Source organism: Nannobrachium achirus (assembly GCF_963921795.1).
Source record: "Nannobrachium achirus genome assembly, chromosome: 15".
NCBI classification, from domain to species: domain Eukaryota; kingdom Metazoa; phylum Chordata; class Actinopteri; order Myctophiformes; family Myctophidae; genus Nannobrachium; species Nannobrachium achirus.
The window spans coordinates 42,745,935-42,768,177 of NC_137822.1; the positions used below are offsets into that span (position 1 = coordinate 42,745,935).

The 22,243-nt window shown below is 44.4% G+C and overlaps 1 protein-coding gene across 2 annotated transcripts in view; it reads right to left on the bottom strand.

Moving 5' to 3' along the window:
- The window catches only part of zfyve16 (zinc finger, FYVE domain containing 16), a 66,025-nt gene extending 44,998 nt beyond the window's left edge, over positions 1–21,027 (bottom strand). For both annotated transcript variants that reach the window (XM_080743295.1, XM_080743294.1), the window contains exons 1-6: positions 20,866–21,027; positions 17,799–17,894; positions 13,988–14,235; positions 11,741–13,006; positions 10,207–11,097; positions 3,996–4,092 (exon numbers count right to left, since the gene is read on the bottom strand). In XM_080743295.1, the coding sequence (XP_080599421.1) occupies positions 3,996–4,092; positions 10,207–11,097; positions 11,741–13,006; positions 13,988–14,235; positions 17,799–17,868 (2,572 nt within the window). In that variant the 5' untranslated portion in view covers positions 17,869–17,894; positions 20,866–21,027. The remainder of the gene's footprint in view (positions 1–3,995; positions 4,093–10,206; positions 11,098–11,740; positions 13,007–13,987; positions 14,236–17,798; positions 17,895–20,865) is intronic.
- Between the last annotated feature and the right edge of the window lie 1,216 nt (positions 21,028–22,243).

Consider the following 22,243-nt stretch of genomic DNA (forward strand, 5'->3'; position numbering starts at 1 on the left):
CGCCATTGTGTGCTTGTAGATCTGCTGTTTTCACTAGTTTTGTGAGACGGTCTTGTATGATGAAGCAGGGCTTTGTTTACCTGACAGGTTTCTGCCTGACAGTGACGATATTTTAGTGATTATGTTGCGAGGAAAACGTTGAGATAATAGCCATTTTGGTTAGAACTGACTGAAAAATAACTTTGTACTTCAAGTTTAAAATGATACTAAAATGTCCAAATCGAAATATTATCAAATTATCTCGCGGCACTCCTGGACTGCCGCCACGGCACCCCAGGGTGCCGCGTCACCTAATTTGAAAACCCCTGCATCAGGGGGCATCAATACATAAAAACATAAAAAAGTTGAAACATGGAGTTACAAGGTTTCTCGGTTTGCCCGACTGCAATGGTATGATTTAGTAGTACAGAATCTGCCCTCAGGATCATAAAAACCCCAGCTCAAATGGCAATAAAGATGGCAGTTTCAGATGTTTACTTTCAAGTGTTAGCTTTAACTTGACCACTTTTGAGTGGTCAAGTCTCTTCTCTAGACTTAGTAAATCGGTCCAGAGTTGGCTCTAAACTTGGCTCTTTGGACCACTTTTTCCCCCTCCTCTAAACCAAATCTCTCACCGATCTATACGCTCACAGCGAGCTTGTAGATCTGCTTTGTTTTTGTCTAAAAGCCCCACCAGAATATCGATGCTGGGGTTAAAAGTGGTGGGCATGAAAATCTAGGCTGATTTCGTAGTTTTGTTTTCCACTTGAGGTTAAAACTTCAGCAGAGTAAAAACATGGCAGGCTGCCTCACACACTGACTTTAATAGTACACAGTAGGACATTCACGAATAGTGATTTTAAGTATTCGAATTATTCGACCTCAAAGTATTCGAATAGTCGAATATTCTACAGGACTGGACAAACTGTCAAATATTAAGTGAGCAAGAGTCGAACGTTGTGAAAATGTTATCTATATTTATCTGCGGAACCGAGTCACATTAAATGTAATACCTACAATTCCAAGTGCTTGTCAGGGTGGGGGTCCCCAGTTCAAATATGTTTATTTTGGGGGTCACGGCCTAAAAAGGTTTGAGAACCCCTGGTATAGAGCATTAACAAATTCATCCACCAGGGGCATTGACAACTCATTCTTATGACTTCCTATCTAGCCAAGCTGTATAAACTACATATTTTTTAAAGAGAAAACAATACAAACATAAAAATAAGCGAATATTCGACTTCGGTGAACAACGTCGAATAGTGACTTTGATATTCGAATATTTGGTGAATGCCATAGTACACAGTGATGTGGGCAACGCATATGCAGTTAGTCACATTTAGGCCTGGACGCAAATCTGTGTTAAGCCCTTTGCACACAGGACAGTTGCGTTTTTTTTTTGTTTGCGGCATGAATAAAACGCATTGGATTTGGTGTGCAAGGCTGTGCGGAATCGGCGCTGCGGATCCAAAAAGGAGTCATAAAAGGAGTGATGAGTTTTTTACCGCATGCGACAAGACGCACGAATCGAACTGGGTTCGATCGAGAAAAAAACGCACGGCGGCAGCCACTCGTCGCACGGCTAATTCGGAGCCGGTGTGCATGAGGTCATAGAGAATCATTGTTTTCTTTTCAAAAAATGATATTGTCCGTTTTATCCGTGCGGTTAAACGCGCCTGTGTGCAAAGGGCTTCACTTTAGATTTTCACCACTTTAACCATTATGTTATGCTTTAAATATAAAAAAATAGCAGATATACAAGCTCACAGTGTGGCACAGAGTGCTGCACGCTGCGAGCCTGTAGATCTGCTATTTTTGAAAAATTCTATAGATGTCTTCTAAATCAGTGGTTCTCAAACTTTTTCATGTCAAGGACCCCTAAAATTACATGTATTTGGACCCCCCCCCCCCCATCTCAAAAGGGTTAGGTATGTTGTTCCAGGGACCACCCAGAGGCAAATATTTGAGTTACAAATGTTCACTTTTAAAAATATATATTCAAAGACTTGCAAAAGAAAATCACAGATCTACAAGCTCTACAAGTGAGCTATTTTTCAATAGTTAAAACTTTAAATAATTCTAGGCCTACATGTATCATTATTTTATGCTTTAACTATTGAACAATAGCAGATATACAAGCTCACAGCACGGCACCGAGTGCCGCACTGCGATTTTTGAAAAAGTGTCTTTTGAATCCTTCTAATTTTTTTTTGGAAAAAAACATGTTTCTATGTCAGCAATCTGGCCAGCCATCGTCAAAGAAAAGGTCCTTTTCACTTCAACTGGAGCTCAGTTAGTCTGTTCTTGAGAGACTTGATTAAAAAATAGCAGATATACAAGCTCACAGTGTGGCACAGAGTGCTGCACGCTGCGAGCCTGTAGATCTGCTATTTTTGAAAAATCCCAATCCCATCTCTCCCAAATTGAGAGACTTGGGATAATAATTCTAGGCCTAAATGGGTCAACCACATTAACAATGGTCTGTGTTAGATTGTAGGTGTGTCAACAATAATACTGCCTGTCATGCTTGCATATTGGCCGTGCCCTTGGCTCTGTCTGCAACTACGCAGCAGTGGAAAGTAACCAAGTACATTAAAGCTGGTTGCACACTGCTGCGTTTTTCGGGCCGAATATCGGAGAGAATTTCGGAGCACGCAAATAAAAAATCAACCTCACGTTATGTCAATCACGTTTGCACACGTTTGCACGGTTTCGCGCACCACTCGGTCCCTTGCTCTCTCTATCTCTCTCTCTCTCCTTGCCCTGAAAAACGCATTTAGCAACGAAAAACGTAGCAGTGTGCAAAGACCTTTACTCCAGTACTGTACTTGATTAGTACACTTTTGAGGTATTTATTTTTTTTACTTTACTGGAGTATTTCCAATTGTCTATACTTTTACTTCTACTCCACTAAAAATATTGTAGTTTTTTACTCCACTACGATTATTTGAAACTTTAGTTACTTTGTATATTTGGATTGTTATTACAAAACATACATTAATCACTTCGGCCCAATTTGAACATCTATTAGAGCGGCTATTTTCCAAAGATCTTTTTATACATTTTAGATGTGATAACTCAAAAAAAAACACTGCAACTATGAAAAACCAACACACACAGGGGGTTTGGTGCCCCTTTAAGTATCCCTACACGTTCAAGAATTAATGTATTATTTATGAAAATCAGTAATAAAAAAGACATCGACACAGATCTGTCCAAAGACAACAGGATGATGGTGTCGATGACGTCTTGTCTATTATTGTATGTCTTTTCCCGATGAATTGAACACACAGGACCTCAATGGAAAACAAGTCCTCAGGGCTTTTAGTGTTATCTTTCCATCATTGTATAATCATCGAAACCACTCGTACTATTTAGCAAACTGTTAAAACCCATTTAGAACGGGTACACATTATTGTGTATCATTATTTTATGCTTTAACTATTGAAAAATAGCAGATATACAAGCTGCGAGCTTGTAGATCTGCTATTTTTGAAAAATCGTGAAAATTAGAATTTTGACCCGATTCTATAAGTGTCTTTTGAATCCTTCTAAGGTTTTTTTGAAAAACATGTGTTTCTATGTCAGCAATCTGGCCAGCCATCGTCAAAGAAAAGGTCCTTTTCACTTTAACTGGAGCTCAGTTAGTCTGTTCTTGAGAGACTACGATGTCAGTGGTTCTCAAACCTTTTCATGTGAAGGACCCCCAAAACTATATTTATTTGGCCACGGACCCCCATCTCAAAATATTTAGTTCCAGGGACCCCCCCCAGAAGCAAAATTTGAGTTACAAACGTTCGTTTTGAAAATACATATATTCAAAGATTTGCACAACATTTTCACGACTTTTTCAAAAATAGCAGATCTACAAGCTCGCAGCGCGGCACTCGGTGCCGCGCTGTGAGCTTGTAGATCTGCTGTTTTTCCAATAGCTAAAGCATTCAATAATTCTAGGCCTAAAATGGGTTAAAGTATTCAATCAATCAATCAATCAATCAATGAAACGGCGTGGTTACCTCTGTGTATGCTGTCAAAGCAGGTGATGCAGACGCGGGCCTCTTTGTCCAGGTATTTAAGTTTACATTTTCGGCTGCAGCACACGGCGCAGTAGACCTGCCACGGGACGAGAGCACAGTCAGGAACAACAACAAGAAGGCATCGTCATGGTTATCATCACACAGAACGCTGAACATCATGCAAACACACACTGAGACCGAATATTAAGAAAAATAATTATAATGAAACGCTGGGAGTCGTAGCCAGGCTAGCGGATGCTTTTTTTTTAAAAGCTGCGGCGTCACATTCCTCCTCAGAGCTCCAGCTTCTTCAGCAGAGTGGAGAGGAGGTACTGTCAGACTGGGGGGAGGGGGGGGGGGGACAGAGTGCTGACTCATGGCCTCGTTCTCACAGTGACTCTACTGCAGCTATATTTAGTTCCTGGAGACAGACTTTTGTTTTAATATTTTTTTAATTTTCAACTTTATTTAACCCATTTAGGCCTGAACACATTATTACGCAATATTTTATGCTTTAAATATTAAAAAAATAGCAGATATACAAGCTTTGAATCTTTGAATATTTTGACCCGATTCTATAAGTGTCTTCTAAATTTTTTTAACTGTTTCTGTCAGTGGTTCTCAAAATGTTTCATGCCAAGGACCCCCAAAACTACATGTATTTGGCCACGGACCCCCATCTCAAAATATGTTGTTCCAGGGACCCCCCCCCCCATGTTGTTCCAGGGACCCCCTCCCCCATCTCAAAATATTGTATCAGGGACCCCCCAGAAGCAAATATTTGAGTTACAAATGTTCACTTTCAAAAAGACTTTTGAATATATATATATGTCATAGTATATTAGAGAAACAGCACATTCGAGACGCGGAGCACTCGTGGTGCGGCACGGGGCGGAGCAAGCGGTCGCCACAACAACGTACTCCAGGCGGTGCGCCGCTCTATTGTCCACGACACTGCGAGCGGCTACCGAAGCCCCCCTGTATCCACGAAGCCCAAACGAGTTACGAGGCCCCCCTGGGTCCACGAAGCCCCAAGCGGCGCGAAGGCCAGCGGACCTTGGTCCTGCTCTTCGCCCCCGAGCGCCGCAGGCGCGAGTGGCCGCGAAGAGCGGGCCAGGGCCGCGCGGCCGGCGGAGCGCCGCGCGAGTTACGAAGCCGTGGTGAATGCAATCGTTATATTTATGCCCAGGCCGTAAGGCCTGGGCAAGCGCACGTTAAACGCCCTGTCCAAGTGACTACAATGGAGCTAATGGCTAGGCTAGGCTAGGCTAGGCTAGTAAATAAAGAGTAAACACTTCCGGTCTGCGGCGAGTTCAAAGCGTGACGTAACTCTCTTATATACACTCTGGTGAATGGCAGAGCAGTGGCTGACGTCGCCATCTGGTGGTGATTAGTGTGTGGTGAACGTCAAAACGAGTGCTCCTTGACAACTTTTACTGGTTTCTTGAACATACTGTAACACATATATATATATATATATATATATATATATATATATATATATATTACGTTTTTTCAAAAATAGCAGATCTACAAGCTCGCAGCGCGGCACTTGGTGCCGCGCTGCGAGCTTGTATATCTGCTATTTTTCAATAGCTAAAGCATTCAATAATTCTAGGCCTATTAAACAATGGGGGATCAATGATAACATTCCTCGTGTAACTTGATGTAAACAAAAACATTCACTGCCACTCTCACATAAAAATGTATCCAAGGACAATACACAATGATCTACCACACGCACACACACGTGCACGCACACCAGACAAAACATGATGTGCCGAAAACATCTAGGGCTGTATTTTGATTGTCTTAAGTACCAGCTCTTATGCCTTAACTTAAAGGCCTGTCCATACTGTCTCCGACCACCAAACCTTTCGTTGGAACTACAAGATGACATCACTCGCATCTTCTGAAAAGCATTACCCCGAATTAGAGTTAGGAAAGCTGCAGGGTGGAAAGTCTGAACTTAAGGCATAAGAGCTGGTTCTCAAGACAGTCAAAATAGAGCCCCAAGTAGAGTGATAACACTGGTCCTCAACATCAGGTCCATAGATTTGGGATCCCCATGACATTTAAAACATGGATAACTGGGGGTTAAAACAGCACTGGTTCTCAAACCATATTTACTTGCGCCGGCAGAGCGCGCATGTACTGCGTTCGGCTGAGTATGTACAGTACGTATGTATGTATGTCGGTGTCTGCCTGTGGTGTGGCACATCGTTTTTTTTTGTTTTTTTGTTTTTAAAGATTTGTTTTGGGGATTTTATGACTTTATTAGATAGGACAGTAGACTGACAGGAAATGGGAGAAGAGACGGGGAGTGACATAGTGCAAAGGTCGTCCGGATCGGGAATCGAACTGGCGACGCCGTCAGGCATCAATGCCTATGTGGTATGCCCCGATGGTATGCCCCGATGCCACATTTTTAACTCAAATCTTTGCTTCTGGGCATGTCTGGCACAACATGTTTTTTGAGAGGGGGGTTCCGCAGCCAAATGCATATTGTTTTGGGGGTATTTTGCACGAAAACGTTTGAGAACTAACAACTGATTTTATAAATCGCAGGAATCTCTGCCTGCCTAACGTCTAATAGTCCTAGAAATACCATATGGTTGTTGTCGGGTGGAAACCTTGTATGTCCAAAACCGTTCATTTTCTATTGACAATTTTAAAAATGATTTAAACTAGTCGTGAAAATAGCTGATCTACAAGCACCCAACGCGTTGAGTGCTTGTAGATCGGATATTTTCACTGTTTGTGACTGTGAGACAGTCTTGTATGGTTGAAGCAGGACTTTACATTTACGAAAAAACCTAGACATTTTTGAAACTTGGAGATACGAGGTTCCGACAGTGACGATATGGTTAGAGGAAGGCAGTGCATTATGAAAAATAAGCACGATACTATAAAAGAAAACTGGTACTTCCACTGGAGTGTAGGTACAGGTCCAACGACAATCACAGGCAATTCAAAACAAAAAGGCTGCAGAATGTGGCTTACAGCTCTTCCTGTTGATTTTGTTAACATTTTTGACAAAAAAGGTCTTCTAAAAAGTCTGAAGAAGCCTTCTTTTTAGTCTAAATGTTAACCATATAAAGCTTTGCCCTCTAAGCCACTGGTTCTCAACCTGTGGGTCGGGAGTCGGGACCCCAAATTATTTTGGGGGGTCCCCACCCAGATGATTAACTTAATGTTAAACACTGTTTTCTCACTCAACAGTAAATAAACCAACATCTATACTATAATTTTGCGAATGTCTGTCTGAGTGAGTGTCTGTCTGTCTGTCTGAAACAGCGTTTCTCCTCAGTGGCTGGAGCAATTGATCTGAAATCGCATCACAATTAGCATATGAACACACCTAACATAACTGTGAAGCCCGTTTGTCACTTTCACAAATCGTATGCTGTATATTAGCATTTTTATGGTGTATCTACTATCTATTCTGCATCTAGCTTGAGGCTCATCTATTCTGCATCTAGCATGAGGCAACATGTTTAACCAGCTCTCTCTCTGTGTGTGTGTGTGTGTGTGTGTGTGTGTGTGTGTGTGTGTGTGTGTGTGTGTGTGTGTGTGTGTGTGTGTGTGTGTGCAGGCAGGCGGGTGTGTGCGTGGGCGGGTGGGCGGGCGGGCTGGGGGGGGCCATTAAACGAAACGGGTATTTCTTACATTGATGCTCCTACATATTATCATGCAAGCACCAGTTAAAGTTACTTTCCATCCCTCATATACTGTATGCACAGTGCACATCCCATAACCCACACACTGCACATCATTTTGGAGCTCATATCTTTGAACGGGTAAGGGCTAGTAAAGTTTAAGTGTATAGAGCAGACCTGGGCATTGTGCGGTCCGGGGTTCACTCTGACCACTCACTCTCACTCTCACTCTGTAGGGTTAATGACAAATTACAAAAGAAACTCATTTTCTAATTTGACCTCATGCATGGACTAAAGCTGCATTGCTTTTATTTTTCAATTTTGTATTCACGTACATATGGATGCAATGCGTACATCAGCACGTGTGCGTGATCATTGGATCATTGTATCAATAACAAGCAGGTGGTCAGACTGGTCACAAGTCAAGACGACCTGCCTTACCTTACCCATCAAAAATGGCTAAAGTGGCTAAAAAAAGAAAAGTCGATGCCGAATGCCCGTTTTTTTTTTTTTTTAATAAGTACCGTAAATCCCCAATTAATCGCCCGGTGGCAAACTGCCGCCGGGTCCCATATATCCGCCCGGGGTCTGACCCCATTTTGCGCAATAAACGCCTGTTTCAAATAAGCGCACGGTTCGTATAAGCGCCTGGGCCGTTATTTGCAATTAATATTATCCTTATTATGTTTTATGTAAGAGCCCGGGCTATTATTTGTTTGGTTGTTTGGTATTATTTGCTATTTATTCAACTTAACTGGTCATTTATGTTGCATGGCAGTGGTGCGCTGAAAACAGCAAATCTACAAGCTCACAGCAGTGCTGTGACAGCACGTTGCAACGCACCACACTCGCTGTGCGTCGCTACGGGTCATATGTTGCATGACGGTAGTGCGCTGAAAACAGCAAATCTACAAGCTCACAGCCCTGTGGACAGACACTTCTAAGCCAAATGTATATGGTGCCCAGCCCAGCCCAGTGCTGCGCTACCATTACGCGCAGGACGCACTGTCTGTGCGTCGGGGAACAGATTGCCAAAGGACACCAAAAAAAGAGAGAGGAAAAAAGGAGTCTGCTGCTCTCTGCGCACTGACCACCATTCATTACTGTCTAAAACGTTGCTACAATGCAAAGTTTGCATAGGCCTACTTTAATGGCAAAACGTTGTGATGGAGAAAGACTGGCCAATAAAGAACAGCTGGATCAGAATAAGTCATTACCTACTGTTGCTGCCTCTTGTTATCCAGTCCACATTTTGAAGAAGTAATCCATTATTTTGAGGTTCAAGGGGAATGCAGAAGGCTTAATCATAATGCAATACCAAAATGGTTTAATGTCAGGATAGTGGAGCTGTTCAGTGGTCATGTCAGCGAGTCCAGTCAGAGCACCGCAGCTGCAGGACTTCTGCGCTAATTGGGTCGTTGACTCGTTGACTTCTAGATCCGTCTTTGCTGGCATGCGGTAATTGATTCTTTTGGAGAAAGTTTCCCATAGTATAGTAGACCTATAAATATTTTTTAAAAAGGCTTTCATACACTCTTGATATTTTTTAAATGAGGTTTGGTCTAATAGATCGAAATGTGCTATTTTCTGGGTGTTGGTAACAATTAAAATAATACAAATAATCATAATTATAACATTTATTATAACATTTTGATTATTAATACTATTATATAGTTTGAGAAAGAAAAATGTACCAAATAATGGCCCAGTGCTGGCCAGTGCCAAAATAAATAAAAGCCTGTTACCAATAGCCGCCTGGTCCCTTTTAAGCGCCCGGGGTCCGACCCCATTTTGCGAAATAAACGCCCGGGCTACTAATTGGTGATTTACGGTATTTATTTACTGAAGTCTGAGGTAAGGCTGTATGTTTAGTTTGCGGGGAGCACATCTTGCGGGGAGCACTGCCTTTTGGCCCGGCCCTCCACTATATTTTCTGTTGTTTATGTGGCCCCATGGAAACAATAATTGCCCACCCCTGGTATAGAGGGTATCTGCACATTCTTAAAGTGACCATTTAAGGACTTTAAAATGACAAATTAAACATTGGCCAAATTATCAAATATTAGAGGCAGAAATTGTGAAAATAGACGATCTACATGGCATGCTCACAACGCCTCGCAGCACGAGGCGTAGTGAGAATGTAGATCTGCGATTTTCACAATAGAACCGTGTTATACAAAATGTAATGCCTTCAACCTGCTCTGAAGAAGGCCCTCGTGCCGAAACGCGTCAGCGTTCATAATAAAATGGAACTCAACATCTGAGCCTGTCTTGTATTCTCATTCTGGTGTGCTGCTTTTTCCACTTTTGTGGATCCTTTAATTCAGTTGTACCTTAGAGCTGAGCACCCACTACCCAAATCAGTGGCAGCAATCAGAGGAAGCGCACTTGTTCTCATCTCCTTATCTGTAATGCCTCAACTCTTAGTGCTCGTCAGGGTGGGGATTCCCCAGTTACAATATGATTATTTTGGGGGTCACGGCCTGAAAGGTCTATGAGAACCACTGCCACAGTGTGCAGACTTTTATTTTCTGAACAGGACATTGACATACCTTCCCGCAGGCTCGACAGTGATGCCTCCTCTTGGTGAAGGTGAACCTCTGCCAGCAGTTCATACAGTTGGGGGCCTCCGAGTCCGGTACCCAGTTAGGCTGCTTGCATCCCAGCCCCTCCGCCTCCTCCTCCTGCGTTGCTGTTGCTGCTGCTACCGCTGCCCCCTCCTCTCCGGGCGGCTCCGCTTGGTACGGCGGCGGCTCAGAGAGCTCGTCGTACGCCACGGTGTCCTCGTAGTGTTCCTGAGGGCGGTACGCAGGGCTGGGCTCGCTGCTGTCCGAGGGAGGAGGCCCGCCAACATCTGCGGGACTGGGGTTCGGCTGAGGAGGAGAGGAGAGGCGGTCCTCCTGGTCGGCTACGGGAGGAGACGGGTCTTCTAAAGAGTCAGCGGGGGTCTGTCGCTCCTCTCCCGCCATCGGGGGAGATCTGGGAGCCTGGCAGTGCGGCTGCTTGGGTCTCGCCCCTCCATAGGAGGAGGAGGACTGCGATGGTTCCAGACCGCCACGGTGCTGGGACTGTGTGGGGCTGCTAGTGTCTGAGGGGCTTGTGGTGGGCGCGAGCTCCGGCTCATTCGGGTACGGACCGCAGGGGTCCCGGGAGAGCGAGGACAGTGTGGAGTTAAAACTCCCCTCTGCGGCCACGCACGTTATTTTACCGCTTTCCCCCGCCGCCGCTGCGGCCAGACCCTCGCATTCCTCCCGCGGCCCGGCCTTGGCGCAGCTCTTCAGGTCCTCCTCTGCCAGCCTCTCCTCCAGGTCCCCGTTGCCCTCGGAGAAGCCCTCGTCCTGGCGGTCCCCGTTGCCCTCGGAGAAGCCCTCGTCCTGGCTCCACTGGCCGAAGGTGCTCTGGTAGAAGAGCGCCTCACCCTGCCGCTCCGCCTCCGAGTGGGCCTGCAGGAAGGGGTGCAACGATTAATCGATTCATCGAATAGATTATTAAATTAGTTGCCAACTCATTTAGTAATCGTAATCCAATCTGCAACTAATTGCTGGAATTGTTTTTAAGTGCCATAATCCAATTAATGAATTAATCGATTTTAAATAATCACCCGATTAACCCATTTAGGCCTAGAATTATTGAATGCTTTGACCAGTGAAAAATAGCAGATATACAAGCTCACAGCGCGGCTGCGAGCTTGTAGATCTGCTATTTTTTTTTAGTCGTGAAAAACTCAAAAAACTAAAATGTTGCTTCTGGGTGGTCCCTGGAACTAAATATTTTGAGATGGGGGTCCGTGGCCAAATAAATATCATTTTGGGTTAAAGTGAAAAGGACCTTTTCTTTGACGATGGCTGGCCAGATTGCTGACACAGAAACATAGGGTTTTTCAAAAAACCTTAGAAGGATTCAAAAGCTGATTTTTCAAAAATAGCAGATCTACAAGCTCGCAGCGCGGCACTCGGTGCCGCGCTGTGAGCTTGTATATCTGCTATTCTTCAATAGTTAAAGCATAAAATAATGATACACGATAATGTGTACCCGTTCTGAATGGCTTAATCGATTGTGAAAATAATGGTTTAGTTGCAGCCATACCTGCAGGAAGGCGTCCAGCTCCTCGTCCGTCACCAGCAGCTCTGCCTGCTCGCTCTCGGGCAGGTAGTCGAAGACGAAGCCGGGGGAGGGGGGGTTGTGTCTGGGAACGGTCGGGTCGGGCGGTCGGCGGGGCGAGGGGTCGACGTCGATAGCGGCGGGAGGTTCAGAAGGACCGGGCTGCTGCTGCTGCTGCTCTGCCGGCGACACACCGCCGCTGTCCGCGGTCTGCCGCTGAGGCCTGGAGGAATGTGCAACGTTGTTGTGGGTCTGGGAGACGACGGCGAGCGCTTCGGCTACTCCGGCGGCTACAACCGAACCGTCCGTGGAAACCACACTAGAGCCACCGCTTCCTGCTTCGTTTACGAGCATCTTTGAACCGGACGTATCCGATTGCTCCCCAGTGGCCGGAGCTGACAGCGAATCCACCCGTCGGCGCTCAGACATCTGAGCGCCCTGCCCCGCGGACGTCTGTGCACATTCGTCCTCGTCATCGTCACGCGGGGTTCCGGCGTTCACCAGAGCTCCGCACATGGACGACACGGCTATGGGCAGGCAAGACAAGCCGCCCGCTTCGCTCGCCGAGGGATCGGGAGTGGCGGGAGAGGCGGGTGGCTTTTCGTCGTCGCAGTCTTGGGGTTCGTCCTCTATGTGCCGCGCCGCGGCCAAATCGTCTCTTACGTTATCGGCAGCGAGGTGGGCGCTCTTCCGTTCGCAGTGGTCTAGCGAGGGCTCCGCGTCGTGTTGGTTCATCATCATGCAGGTCATATCCACGTCCTCCTCGGCCTCTTTCTCTGCAGACTGAGTGGTGTTCTGCGACAGCGAGCCGTCCGCGGACTCACAGCCCCGCTGCTCCACCGCCGCCGGGAGGATGACGTCTAGGAGGCTGAGCGAGGCGCCGTATCCACCGAGCGGCGCCAGGGACTCCAGTCCTCCCAGCAGCGAACCAGACGTTCGCTCGTCATCCAAACCGCCCGCACAGAGGCTCAGCCTCCCCAGGTCCTGCGTGGGCAGAGTGACCACAGGGCTGCCGAAGTCCACCAGCAGCTCCTCGTCCTCCTCCTCCATGCGCTTCTCGGCCACGTCCAGCTCGCCGAAGGCGTCGTGGCGGTCGTTGTTGTTGTTGTTGACCAGCAGGGCGGAGCTGGTGGTGTCGCTGACCAGGTCACACACAGGCTTCAGGGCTCGGTCCGGGCACGGAGGAGCAGAGCACTTGGCCGGCCGGCAGTCCACCGAGGACAGGAGGTCCACCCCGGTCACACCTTTCACCTAGATAGATAGATAAATAGATAATAGATATCCTTATTATCCCAGGGGGGAAAATCAGTCGCCCAGAGGCACCACAGCACTTTCAGGTTTAGGGTTACAGAGAAGTATGAAAAGAAAGAGAACAGTACTGTTGTGTACAGTAAAAAAGAGCAAGGCACAATAAAAAGAACAACATATACACAAAGTGTCAAAAACAGTCAACACTCATGTGTCACGTCACAACACAATACTTAAAGGGGCTACACCATGAATTTGAATTTTTCCAATTTTTATGTTGGTACACCCAAAAAAGGGTGTCCCACCAGCAAGTTCTATCCTCACAAAGTCCTATTTCTGACCATTGTGTCTTTCTCAGTTTATGGGCAGATCTATGTAAGCAGGTCTCAGAACGGGCTGTCTGAGAAAGGTCCCGATTGTGATGTCACAATCGGGACCTACTGCTACTGCTGTGCAAGTATCTCAACGCCATGTCAAACAAAAGCAAAATACTCAATACTACCAACTAGCCTAGGGTCCCTTCACTTTTCCGGGTTTGATCCGGTCGGGAGCGGAAACCACTTTACGCCATGTTGTAGTCCTAGATGGACAACACTTTGGCCGGAACTATCAAACCGGAAACAGTTTTAACCCAAGATATTCCCCTGCACTCAAGGACATACTTTTAGGGCCTACCTAATAAACCCCTTGATGCGGCGTAGATTTTCTTTTGGAAAATTCGTTTGGTATATGCATCTTTTAGTTCAACTCGTAGCGTCTGGCAAGACTTCACTAGGCTACTGGAGCATTTTAATAAGATTGGGGAAACAAACAGGGGGAACGAAAACAAAGCGAAGCCGCTTCTTCTGCTTGTGGTTTCCGCCTAGACCGGATCAAACGGCCCGTTGTAAACGATCACCAGGCTTTCCCCCGAGAAAGCCTGGTGACGCGAGGTTAACTACCAACACAACCCAATAGTGCAGAGCCAAACAAAAGTGTCCTCACCTCCCCGTCTCCGCCCCTCCCCTCCTCGTCCTCCCCCGGGCCGGTGGAGGAGGTGGAGGTAGGGGGGTAGTGGTGGAGGTCAGAGGAGGAGCGCAGGGCGGAGTCGTAGTGCAGGGCGTTGAGGTCAGGGAGGTTCTGAGCCACCGTGGTGGAGGAGGAGGAGTCTCCAGAGGAGGAGGAGTAGCATTGTGAGCCCAGGGAGGAGTAGGGGTAGGAGGGGGGCTTCAGGTACTTGCAGTCCAGTTCATCTGGGGTCAGAAACACAATGAGAGAAAGACATACATGGATTAAAGCACAATAAAATCGAATACCCTAGGTCATACATGGGCAACTGGCGGCCCGGGGGCCACATGTAGGCCTGGGGCGGTATGGACATTTTGTTACCGCGATTACCGTCTTCCCATTTACCGCCGGTACTGCGGTAATTACCGCACCCCCGTATTATTAATTAAGTTTCGGCGATAAGCCAAAATATTGCAATCATCTTCCCAAAAGTCGCCTCTCCACAGTGGAGAGGCGACACAGCCTGACTGCCCGAGTTATACTTCTCCGTACAGCACAGCGGGTCTGGCTTTCAAAGGAGCAGATCTACAAGCTCACAACACATCGCATCCGCGGCGCGTTCTGAGCTTTTAGATCTGCACTGTCGCTGTCGGGTTACCATAGTAACGTAGGCTAGCTACTTGGGCTTTTCAGACACAAACAGCTGTGTGAACAAACCAGAAGAGGAAGAGTAGTCAGATCGTGTACAGTGATTCTGTAAACTCACGTCACGTCTCAACTCTCAAATCGCAGTGATTGAGTGCTGCTATATATAGGTTTTAGTTACAAGACTTGACAGAAAAGGTTATAAAATCGCCGACGCGCCGACGAACGGGGCACAACGTGCGACGCGTGGCTAAAGTAAAATAGTTTCATTTTCAGTTTTAGTCCACGCGGCCCGCGCTCCGCCAGTAATCCGTATGAATAAAAAAAGATATGCCACAACACAAGGTATGTATTAACATCCTTGTGTCGAGTGGATTACAAAGAAAGTTTATGCTGCTCCGTCATAGAGTTGTGCTCCGTACTCTCCTGCCCTGTGCATGCACTGTGTGCAGGAGGTCTGTGTCTTGAGTGACGTATGTGGCTTCCAACGTGTGGTACACGGCCCAGAGCAGAGCGGCATGGAGCGCATGCGGTCCTCGCTTCTCCCCCGTTTTAAAACTCGCTTGTTTTCCAATAAAAAATAGACCTTTTTTTTTGTCTTTTTACCGCGGTAAGCACAATGACACCGCGGTAGACCTCGGTATACTGCGGTACGGCGGTACGGCGGTTACCGCCTCCAACCCTAGCCACATGCAGCCCTCACCTTCACTTAATGTGGCCCGCTGGTTAATACCCGAATACTGATATATTATTGATTTCAGCTGTTACAATTCCAAACATGACTTGCTTTAATTCCGTCAGTCTATATTAGTAGCTTAATGACTAGTATAGTATTATTCAAATGTATTTTTTTATGTCTAATGTAGGTATTTGTATTTAGGTTCATAAAGTTAACATGAATTATAACTAAATGTGTTTGAAATTAAATCAAAATGTTACATTTCAGGATTCCAATTAAACAATAACAAAAAATAATTCAGAATTCCAATTCAAAAGAAGCAAAAATATCCTCTGGAGTGAAGGTGGAAATATAGTGGCCCTCGCCACCATCAAAGTTGCCCACCCCTGCCCTAGGTTGTATTATGTGATGTGCGAAAGGAGCTCCTCCACACTAGCGCTGTTTCCTAAACAATTAACATAATATGTAAAATGATGATGTTTTATTGTTTTAGTAATACGGTTCCTGCTGTTCCACATATTGCCAACCAGATGAAGACTTCATAGATTGAGGCTTTAAACTTTACCTTTATGAAACATCGCGATTGTAACTGGCTTAAAAACAGATTGCAGATTGCTTCTGCACGCGGTAACAGCAACCATTCACGTTGCTCACACTCACTGATAGACGGGCCGCTCAGCTCTGAGCACAGTGAGCAGTGAGGACACCGGCATGCACGTTGAGGACACATCAGGCATCACGCATGCATGCCATGATTATTTAGGCAGAGCAAATATTAGTTATTATTATGATGATAATCGGCTTGGCTGTGCCTAGCGGCGGGACTGAGGGTTTTATAGACAGGGTTCCCACACATTTTTACCAATTAATTTCCAAAACTTTTCCAGAATATTTAACCCAATTTCCAGGACTATATAACAATCATTCAGCTCAATAACAGGTCGCTTACTCCTATGCGCAATGCCCAAAGACAGGTAGTGTATGCCAGTGGTTCTCAACCTTTTCAGGCCGTGACCTCTGAAATAATCATATTTTAACTGGGGACCCCCCAACCCTGACTAGCACTAAGAGTTGAGGAATTTTGTATAACACGTTTCTATTGTGAAAATAGCAGATCTACATGCTCACAACGCCTCGCGTTACAAGGCGTTGTGAACATGTAGATCGGCTATTTTCACAATTTCAGCCAATATTTGACAATTTGGCCAATGTTATTTTTTCAAAGCTATTTTTTCCAGGACCTTCCAGGACCCTTGATCAATTCCAAAACTTTTCCAGTACTGGAAAAATATTTTTATAATTTAAAAGTATTTCCAGGAATTTCATGACCGTGGGAACCCTGTATAGAAGATGCCTCTCAACATATTTCTAGTTTGACCAATTCAATTGATCATTTTGGGTCTGCTGTCCTTGGCACAAATAGGTTTGAGAACTACTGATTTAGAAGGCATTTGTAGAATCGGCCTCGGGTCTTAATGGGTTTAAGAGATAACCTCAGGTAACGTCCCGAACAACCTGAATTTGCCATTTGATGCCACGGGTGTGATAAAAAACACTATGTCTGTTTTTTGACTAGGTCATTGTGACCAAAATAATAATGATTTACGTTATTATCGTGATAATCAAAATATCCCCAACATTCATTATCCTGGGGCAGAACATTTTGCCAAAAATAGCAGATCTACAAGCTCCCAACAAGTCGTGTTGCGAGCTTATAGATTGTCTATTTTTGGCAAAGAGATCTGAAAAAAAAGAAAGAAAAAAAATGTACAGGTCTGTTTTTCCAATTATAGAGGGTATAAATGGTACCAGATATGCAGCTCGGCAAATAAAAGGTGAATTAATCCCACTGCAGGCATTGACACTAAGGCTTGCCCACCTGCCCCTGGCAGGTAAATAAAACATCAGGGCAGGTGAAGTTGGCTTTCAGGTTGCCCGACAGGGCAATTGCTCATTTGAGAGGGGACACAAATGTCTATAAACACAACACGAGATATCTGTCTAAACACCTGAACGTGGCCAGTGCGCTGTGTCTTCTGGTCTGTGGAATGTAAAATAAGAGCACTATTTACCTATAATGTGCTGTTTTTACTGTTGCTACATTTAAAAATAAAAAAATAACAAGTGTTAACCCATAGACATATTCAATCATAGCTAAAGTATTTGGTGTATTTGGATTTGGAGGTATTGAGGTATGACATTTTATCGCACAGCCCCAGAAAGTAAAGAAATAAGTGTTAAATTGAGCGGTAATTAAAATCGTACCTATCATTTTATAATGGACGATTTACTTTTCGGGCAAGTGGGAATTACCTTCGGGCAAGTAGAACATGACCTGTACTTGCCCGGTGTGGCAAGTGCCTCTGAGACCTTAGTGTCAACCCCTGCACTGCATGACGGAGGACAATTTCACGATAAATTAAATCTCCATGATACGATTATTATCACAACAGTCGATAATAGTGATTATCGTCCCACCCTTACCTGTGTGGAGCTCGAAGTCATCCAGCAGCTGGTCCAGATCACACACAGCAGCCTTGAAGAAGCTGTCCATGCTGGGGCTTCTCTCTCCTCCACTCCCTAGAAAACATTAATATGTGATGATCAGTCACAACAAGAAGCTGTCCATGCTGGGGCTTCTCTCTCCTCCACTCCCTAGAAAACATTCATATGTGATGATCAGTCACAACAAGTGTGAAATACAATTCATTATGTAGGCATTTAGCAGACGCTCTTCACCCAGAGCGACTTGCAAAAAGCAAGGTACACATGAGGACAGGTAACACATCAAATGCATAGAAATAGTATTCTAGGATGATGGGTAAACCAAGAACTGATCAGTCTAATATAATATAAAAAATATTGATATAAATTAATCTGTGCGTTGAAACTACGCACAGACTATAGGATGCCAGGTCTACAAATGTACATGGCATTTGTCTACATAACATGTAGACACACGTTTTAACCTTTGCATAGGCCTGGAAGGCTAGGGCAAGAGTGCTACACCATGAGGTCATTTTAGACGTAAGAGTTAAGTGGCCCCAGAGGCCAGCTGTTTAGAAGATGGTGTGTGTGTGTGTGTGTGTGTGTGTGTGTGTGTGTGTGTGTGTGTGTGTGTGTGTGTGTGTGTGTGTGTGTGTGTGTGTGTGTGTGTGTGTGTCTGGACTTGTGAGACAAAATTCTTGCACGCCGCCGGTAGGTCAAGAGAGTATCTCCTTATAACATTTTTCCCATGTTTTTATTTTTAAATATTACCCTTTTTTTAATATATAATGGAGGTCAACAGCGGTCGGATCAAGCTGAAACCTTGACCACACGTGGACTCACAGGTCATAGATGTGTCATAAATGTCACAGACCGGACACATGAAGTTCAGTAACCATCCTCTTAGACCCTGACTTTCACTAGTTACTACTTACTACAACCAAATATGGTTAATTTATGAAGCTGGACCATCGCATTTGAAGTCAAATCTTTAAAAAAGTGTCTGATCTAGCGAACGTGCGATGTTTACTGGCGCTTGATACCACGAGAGGTGTGCTGCGGGACAGCTCTGGCTGAGAAAGATCTATAATAAAGAAATAGATTTTCTCCTGATTTGTGTCTCTGGAAAAAGCCATTTTAGTGTGAGGTTGTGGGTTGTGACTGAGTGAGGAATGGATCGGGTCCAATATGTAGTTCAGTGACCGTGGAAAACTGGAGCTAAAGAATGGTTTAGAAGCAGTGTTCACATTCACTCTCCCAATGGAAATAATAGACTCTCTCTAACCCGATTCTGGCCTCCTAAAACTAAAGGTGTCCAACTCTCATCCGCAGATGGTAAGTCTCTTGTTGTTTTGTCTTGGCTAACACACACACGGATACAAAATGCGGCAGAGCTAAGCTACAGTAATAATGCATTATATTGGGATGGGAAGCATATTTGTTTCTGACCAGGAAAGGTTCCTTGGCACAACACACACACACACACACACACACACACACACACACACACACACACACACACACACACACACACACACACACACACACACACACACACACACACACACACACACACACACACACACGGTTCCTGAAAACAGCATGATAATAAGTTCTTTGTGTTGTTTTGTGCTATTTTCCCCCTTCAAAGTCAACTCCACTTCCTCAGCTTTCCTTCCTTATCACTGTGTATTCCTGGCATGAATTCCATTGATGTTGGGTGATACAAAAAATTACGATAGTGTTGGTGTTTTTGTCACTAATCTACATTTAGGGTTCCCACACATCTTTACCAATTAATTTCCAAAACTTTTCCAGAATATTTATCCCAATTTCCAGGACTGTATAACAATAATTCAGCTCAATAACAGGTTGCTTACTCCTATGCGCAGTGCCCAAAGACAGGTAGTGTATGCCAGTGGTTCTCAACCTTTTCAGGCCATGCCCCCCAAAATAATCATATTTTAACTGGGGACCCCCCCACCCTGACGAGCACTAGGAGTTGAGGAATTTTATATAACACGGTTCTATTGTGAAAATAGCAGATCTACATGCTCACAACGCCTCGCGTTGTGAGCATGTAGATCTGCTATTTTCACAATTTATGCCTCTAATATTTGACAATTTGGCCAATGTTTAATTTGTCATTTCAGAGGTATTAACAAAATCAATAACCAAAGACAATGCATAGCTATTTTTTCCAGGACCTTCCAGGACCCTTGATAAATTCCACTAAATTCCATCTTTTCCAGTACTGGAAACATTTTTTTCTATTAAATTCAAAATACTTCCAGGAATGTCATGACCATAGGAACCCTGGCTGTATATAATTTGTCTAGAATTTGAAATAACAAAATAAACCGGTCAGATAGATAGATAAACAGATATATATATATATATTGTTATAACACTGTTATGCCCTCACTCACTATAGAGTTATACTTTGTGGGCAAACTTTGGTCCAAATGTGTAATAATACTCTATCCTCATGTTCAGGTCCACTAAACATCAGTATGAAAGAGGCTCAGCCTCTCTGCAACAGGTCATTAAAGCCTCACACACACACACACAAACAAACACACACACACACACACACACACACACACACACACACACACACACACAGGACAAGCTCATGTGAGCCTACCATGCAGTGAGCTATTTTCGGCAAGCAACACCGTGGTACGAGGGAGCACAAATTAACCCTGACAAATGACGAAATAAATAAATAAATAAAACAATTAATATAGGATAAGACAATATATATATATCAGTAATACACATATAATAAAGGAATAAAAACACCAGCTACCTCCTAACCAAACCAAACAATGCAAGCTTGGCATTTAAAGAACACGAGATAAATTAGTATAATTACCTACAGCAAAAACACTACGAAATAAACATCATGGTTTTGAGACAGCTTTAGCTACAACCATGCAAATATAATTCATAATACATTAATTATAACAATAGCCTTGTCTTTACTAATGACATAAAAGCCTAGTGCTGTAGCATTTCTGTGTAGCCAACAAATAAGTACACAGGGACATTTTATATTTACCTTAAACAACTGTTTTATTCCATTCCTTTCGTGGATATCCTGTCGTCCCGGTCAAGAACACATTGATTAAAGATGTCGACACAACAATGTCATTGTTGTTCCCTGAATGCTTTTGTCTTTTAAAGAAGATAAAAGCTGTCTTTTCTTCGCAGAGAATCTGTTTGTTTCAACACTCAGTCAGTCCGCCATCTTGAATAATGGCACCAGTGGTGCTAGTAGCCGGAGTTGTAAGAAAATAGCAGATCTACAAGCTCACAACGCGTCGCCAAAGCAACGCGTTGTGAGCTTGTAGATCGGCTATTTTCTGCGCGCGACACCGCCCGTACGGACGGAGTATAATGAAGCCAGAAAAAGAAATCCAAGGTTTCTATTGGCTGCTCGGGGCTCAGATCCGGTCTAGAGCCCCGCCCCCGCTGCCACCGCCACACACATTCATGCAACGCACGTACAGGCCGTTTCCGGATCCGCTCTAAACCGGATCTAGGAACTGCGAAGTGAATTGGATCCCGGTCTAAAAACAAATAAGCATGTATTTTAGCAGCAGGAGGTCAAATGATATGTTCTCAAAGTTAATACCATGGGACTTCTTTTACACACTTTAGGGAGTTTCAGCTTATAGAATATTTTAAGTCTATGATAACATATAACTGTTGTGATATCGACGATAATGACAAATAACTATGAAATAACTATGATTTTTAGTCAGAATGCTGCCAGTGATTGTTCCCTCTCTTGACCACGAGGCGGCAGTAGAAGCCTCTACTACGCTTGCCTGTCCTTTGGTGCCCTCCTGTGGTGGTACCTAGTAACAGGCCGGTGCAGAGCCTTGTCTCCATGCTGGAGGAGAGAGGGAGGTGGAGCCGTGGAGGTCTAGTTTGTTCTACAGTTTCCAGGACTTAGTTGACATGTTTGCACTGCTCAGGCAGTGGCGGATGAAGGGCTCCAATGTTTCACTAGTTTTACTAGTAAAAGTATCAATAACACAATGTAGGAAACTAGGAATCGTGTTACTTGTAAACAATGTACTTGAGTGAAAGTACAAAAGTAGCCTGTAGTTAAAATGACCAAAAGTTAAAGTAGCTATACTCATTATGCAGAATGTCATTTCATAATCGTTCTAAAAATGTATAGGCCTACAAATATATTTTTTAAATATAGATCTGTTGTGAGCTATTTTCAAATAGCCCAAGTATATAGGGATGAAGTGGTTAATGTCTTATTTTTTTGTAATCATAATCCAAATCTTCAAAGTAACTATAACTAAACGTTTCAAATTAAGTAACCTACTTGATTAAATGTAGCCTACTTTACACCACTGCATTCAGGTGCAACCCCCTAGTGCTGCAATTCTTAATAGCATGCATACTGCATATCAATA